The sequence below is a fragment of the Lipotes vexillifer genome, unplaced genomic scaffold (assembly GCF_000442215.2).
Source record: "Lipotes vexillifer unplaced genomic scaffold, Lipotes_vexillifer_v1.1 scaffold1122, whole genome shotgun sequence".
Taxonomy (NCBI): domain Eukaryota; kingdom Metazoa; phylum Chordata; class Mammalia; order Artiodactyla; family Lipotidae; genus Lipotes; species Lipotes vexillifer.
In genome coordinates, this window is record NW_006798649.1 from 2,135,852 (window position 1) to 2,141,665 (window position 5,814).

The window sequence follows — 5,814 nt, forward strand, 5'->3', positions numbered from 1 at the left end:
GGAGCCCCGCGTTCCCGCCGCTAGTCCCCACCCCAAGCCCTCGAAGGCGGCTGCTCCAAAGTGTTTTCTTTCAGCCTTAAAACAAAATCCGGAGGGAGCTTCCTTCCTCCCCACCTCGCTGCTCCGGGCTCTGCGGGCCGGGCGGCGTTTGGCTGAGATGAATGGGCCCTGGCCAGGCTGGAAACGGCTTCCCTTACCCCACCCCCGCATCGATTAGGATCTGCGCTGGGGCTGATCGCCCCCTCCTCTTTTCCCGGCATTTACAGGCAAGTGAACCGGAGCAAACGACTTCCGATCCAGTCTGCGCTGCTGCGGCTCCCGTTTGGGATTTGATTTGCAGCATCTTCGAGGCTGTGCAACAAAAAACCGCGAAGCACGCCCAGCCCTCCCCCGGCACCCCGATACGCACCCACTCCCTCCCGGGGACCCAGCTGGGCGAGTCCACATCCCCGCGCCCCCCACACCATGTTGTGCGGAAGGACTTCCACTCCCCGCCTGTGTCGTTGATGTCAGACCCCAGGCCAGCCTCCGGGCGCTGCAGTTCCCCCGGCTAATGCTGAGGCTGCGGCTTGGGCTCTAGCTCAGGAACCAACCGCCGCCGCGCCGGCCCCAGCGCCCACCGTCTGCATGTGTCCGCCGTAGCCGCCTGCCCAGCCCGCAGCCCGCGCTCCCCGGAGCGCTGGAGACCACCGCGGGGGGCCCCTTCTGCCTTTGGGAGAAGCGATCTTGGAGGTATTGATTTCGGTGGTTGGATTTTTCCCGTGGATTTATCAATTCACAATTCGAATTTGGAAGAAAGAAGGAAAACATGACGTCTCCAGCCAAATTCAAAAAGGATAAGGAGATTATAGCAGAGTACGATACTCAGGTCAAAGGTAAGGGCTTTGAAAAATAGCATAATGCATATTCTCTGTAGACCATTGAGGCATGGATTTCCACCCTGATTTGCAAGATGTTCATTTCTTTGGGTGGAGCAGGTGGGGGCAGGCTGACCCCAGAGGTGGTTTCAATATGCGGGTCTGAGCCTCCGAGGGATTGGCCATGCCAGGGGCCACAGGCTCTGGAAAGGAATTTTCGGAGCGGGCTTTAGATTTATCTGTAGGGCTGGCCATTATTTTGGCAGTCCTTTTCCCCAAGCTAAATAGGATGGGGGGAGGGGCAGGAGGTTCTTGGAGAGAGAAAGGCGGCAATTTGCCTCTGGGTGTCTGGGTCAGGTTTCCTTGAAGGACAACTGAAATCTGACAGGTGTTTGGGAATTTATTTCAGAGGTTGAAGAGGAGTCCAGGCAGAGAAAGGCAACCTTGAGAAGGTGTACCATTTGGAGAGCCCTGGGAGATGCGGGTTTTTTTTTCTGATGCACTATATCAAAACATGACACTCGCTATGGCATCAGGCACAGAAAGTCTGTGGCCACCTTGGGTGCACCTTGTACCTGCCTGGTCTCTGGTTGTCTGCATTCAGAGATCAGAGAACAGAAAGAATAAGGTCACTCACACCCAGTCTCCGCCCTCACCTAAACCTGAATGGAGTTGGGTTGTTGCTGGGTGGTGCTGAGTCTGGAGAATGGGAAGACATAATTGTTTAACCCTTCTGTGTTGTCCCCTGCTCCAGAATACATGCTTTTAAAGGCCTGCTTACCTCTCTGCAAAAATATGAGGGGTAAAGCAAAATGTGGACCTAGAGAAATCAAGTGACCTGCTAGCACATCTAGTCCACTGCCTGACTTGGTGCATGAATCAATACCCCTTCCCAGATAGCCTTTTTTAACCAGCAATTCCCATAGAAGGGGTTCCCGCCTGTTAAAGAGCCCCAGCATATGGTTATGCAAGGCACCGTCCCTTCTCGGCCATGTGGCTCTAGCCCACTGAGACTTCAGCTGGGTAGTGGGAGAGGTGGGTGGCCTTGAATGTTACACCACATGGTTGGAGCTCTGGGTTTTCCTTTGTTTCGGAGTACAGAGGGAGGGGCCCCTCCTTCTTTCCCTGCACCAATGTGAGAAGACCTTTTCCTATCCTAGAGGACTTGGGAAGGGCCATGCCTCCCCTCTAATGATTGCAGGGGGTGCGAGTAGGGCTAGAGTTTGAAATGGGCAGCTGCTTTATCTCTTGGAAGGTTGGAAGGTAGTTTGAAGTCCCCACTGTGTCTGTAGGATCTTTTTAATGTCATCAGGTTGGTCAGTGCTGGAGGTGCCCTGAGGGACCTTCTATCCACTGGGCTGCAAATATTGGTGGGTTTATTACAGAGATGGGGGAGTTGACTGATGGAGAGCTTCAGTTGAACTGGGATTGGGAGAGGTGTGGTTGTGAGGTATAACTGAGGTCTTGGCCTCTTGTCACTGTTCATAATCCAGGCCTCTTTTTGTAAACAATAAGCCACTGGCCTCAGTGTCCTGTCCAGATGCACTGCAGTTTGCTGCTGGAATTCCCCCCTGCAGTTTTAACCAGATATGTCATTCTTTTTCTTTTTTTTTTTTTTTAAATACATCCTATTCTTAACTGTTGCCATAGGGAGCATTAATAACTTTGACTCTCCCAGAGTTCTCTCCAGAAGCACGCCATTTGACTAAGGTGCAAAGTGAATTTACATGTTTGTTTTTTGGAAGGTTCGGGACTGATAGGTATTAATAGAACTGTATCTGCTGATTCTGTATTGGTGAAGGATTTCTCACAAGTGTCTCAATTAAATACTTTGTGTATTTACAAACATTACTCATTGAGATGATGTAATGCAGTTGACTATTTGGGGTTTGTCTTCACCCTTGCCACAAGCAGGGGACTCTTTTGCTTTGCACTGATATCTTTTCATTAACACTATTCAGGATCATAGAATTTTATAGGTGGCCGAGCATGATGTCTTACTCAGAGAAGGTGCCCAGTGAATGCTTAAGAGACTAATTTGAATGGTTTAGTCCCTCATTTACAGCTGAGGCGAGTACAGAGAAATAAAGAGGCTTGTCCAAGGTCACACAGCTAGGTGGTGGTAGATCTGAAACTAGAAGCAGGTTACTGACTCCCAATTCTCTATTCTATTCTATTCATAATTATTATGAAACATCATTTGACCAGAGTAGGGAAAAAAAAACTTAAGAAGCCAAAGTCTGACAATGGATAATAGTAGTAATAGTGATAATAATAGATTACATTTTGGGTGGTCATTATGTTCCAGCCTGTCCCAAGTGCTTTATAAGAATTGTCTCATTTAATCTTCACTTAAAACGTGGAGGTGAATATTCATCCTCTATTCACTGCATGAAGAAACTGAGGCTTAGAAAGGTTAAAGAAGCCCTCCCAAGGTCACACAGCCAAACCACAGCAGGTGGACTCCACTTTATTCATCAACTAGTTACCAAGTGCCTTCAATGGGTTCTGGGGACTGATGATGTAGCAGTGAACAAGAAAAAGTCCTCTCCCTCATGAAGCTTGCATTCTAGAGTCTGTGTTCTCCATGGAAGATCATAGAACTTGGAGACAAAGGACCCGGGTTCTGGGTTGGCTCTGCTCCCCTACTAGCTGGAAACCCTTGGACAGATTTATGATGTTTCAGCTTTTTATGTGTTGTGTGGGACTCATAGTGCTGCCAGTCTTACTTCTCTTATAGATGCCAAGATAAAAAAGAAAATTGCTTTTTTGGTCTGGTGGTTAAGAGTGCAAGTTTTTGAGTCAAAGGGATCCAGGTTTAAATGTCAGTGCTGTCACTCGCTTGCCTCGCTCCTTGGGCAGGTTACCGGACTTGTCCAAGCCTCGGGATCCTAACCTGGAAAATAGGCCACATAATATGTGTTTCCTAAGGTCGTTGTGAGGATTCAATGAGATAGTATATCAAAATCATTTAGCACAGTGTCTGGCACTTGTAAATGCTCAATAATAGTAAGGTCTGCTGAAATGGGATGACCGTTAAGGCCGCATTGCCTTTTCACTCCCAAAGTGCCAGTTATAATGATAGGAAACAAGTCTAGGATGAAACTTGAGTTCTAGCTTAAGTTCCTCCAGTAGTAGTGAAAGGTATCTTGGTTTAGTCACTTAAACCCTCTAGAACTCAGTTTCCCATTCTGTAAAATGAACAGGTAAACTGTCTAATTGTTGACCGCTGTTGTTCTGTATGTTTCTGACCAGAGTCCTGGGTCTTGCTTTTCAGTCAGAATGGTTTGAATCAAGGGGACCCTTAATGGACTTTGGGGGACCCTGTCTATCCTGTGGTTTTGGGTCCCTTTAAACCACCTGCTTGCGTGTGCCCTGAGGGACTTCTGAGACTGCAGCCCCAACCCTGCCCCAGTGTGTTTTATGAAGGGCGTACTCCTTAGCCTGCCTTGGAGCCGACTTCTTAAAAACCATCATTGTTTCTGGTTTGTGGGTGTTCAGATTCCTTTGAAAGTTCATGCCTTTCAATCTCTGACTCGAAAGCAATAATACTCTTCGTATTTGTACATGGCTCAATTTACAAAGTGCTTCATATACATTAATCTTGGCAAATTCTTGACAGATTCATGGTCAGATTCATGGTCATAACCTGAGGCCTTTTGGCCTCTAGTTAGTTAGCTTCTTTTGGGATTGGAACAGCAAAAGGTGGTAAGGTGCAGGGCATAACCATCACAAGAGGTGATAATCTAGCTGGCATTTGGATGAATTCACATCACAGCAAACCCTCCCAGCTATTGTCCTATCTTTGTTTAAGGCTCCCTTTCCTGTACCCTCTCCACACCTTGAGTTTTTACTGTCCCCCAGAAAACTTGAGATTGACAGTTAATGCAAATATTCTAGGAGGAATCATCTGAAACAGAGTGGCACTGTGTGCTGAGCCGTCAAATTCTCTTTCTTGAGAACATTAGGGGTCTTGTCTTTTTTTTTTTTTTTAATGTCTTAGAAGAACAGTGTGTGAGCACCACAGAGCTGAGAAGTGAAATTTTGTAATTTCCATCTGGAGCATTTTGATAGAAAAGCCTTTGCTTGGAACAGTTTAACCCTTTCAGGACCCTTTCAGAGCAGGAGATGAAATTTAAAACTTTAGACATATTGTGTGTGCACACACACTTGGGAATGCGGATTGCTGATATTTAAACAAGCTTGTTCCCCGGGGAGGTGTGAGCGGTTCTTCAGTCCTGCCAACAAAGGTCTTCTCCGAAGCTTCTTTCCTCCCAGCCCCCATTCCTCAAGGGAGCTTTAAATATAATCAGTTTGTGAAAAGCTGCAGTAAAACATCTCGTTGGAATCCCCAAGCAGATGCTATCATCTTCCTGTGAGATGATTGAAGGCACCTCTTCCTTTGCTCAGGGAAAATAGGACTCTAAGTTAGGTGAGCTCCTGGAAGAAAATGAAGCTCTTGGAAAAATTAAAGTACTGTACTCTGTATCTCCAAGTTAAAAGGCCCTGGAGGAAGGTGGTGGGCAAGGAGCTGGGGATGCTGTGTGCTGTGCAAAGTAGCAATGGTTAGAAACAAGGTTTGTGAGGGGTCCTTAACTTTTCCAATTTCAGGCATTTTCTTGGGGAATGGGAACAGAAATTTCCTTTGGAGAAGCCCATCTGGTAATTATGCACCACACAGGCTGACAGCCCAGACAAGCCCTAATCATTTCTCTGTTTTGAAGTTTACAGGGTCTGACCTGGCCCTGATATGTAGGGTCCACACCCTTTAAAATCAGCAGGTGCTCAGCCCCTGACTCCTAAACTCCCTCTGTTCACTCTAGATAAACGTGGGCTGCTGGTGGCACCTGTAGGGTTCTCCTTCCAGAAGAGAGGTTTTCTTCATGGGAATTGTGATTACTTTAGACCCTAGACCTCTGAGGGCTTTGTTAGGAAAATATGATGTCATGTTGTAGGG

General features: G+C 47.2%; 1 protein-coding gene across 3 annotated transcripts in view; it reads left to right on the forward strand.

The window, feature by feature from the left end:
* Positions 1–511: 511 nt before the first annotated feature.
* Positions 512–5,814, forward strand: part of SRGAP2 (SLIT-ROBO Rho GTPase activating protein 2) — a 235,076-nt gene continuing 229,773 nt past the window's right edge. Inside the window, exon 1 of one of the 3 annotated variants that reach the window (XM_007470702.1) lies at positions 512–875. In XM_007470702.1, the coding sequence (XP_007470764.1) occupies positions 809–875 (67 nt within the window). In that variant the 5' untranslated portion in view covers positions 512–808. The remainder of the gene's footprint in view (positions 876–5,814) is intronic. The other 2 variants (XM_007470700.1, XM_007470701.1) reach the window with 2 other exon arrangements.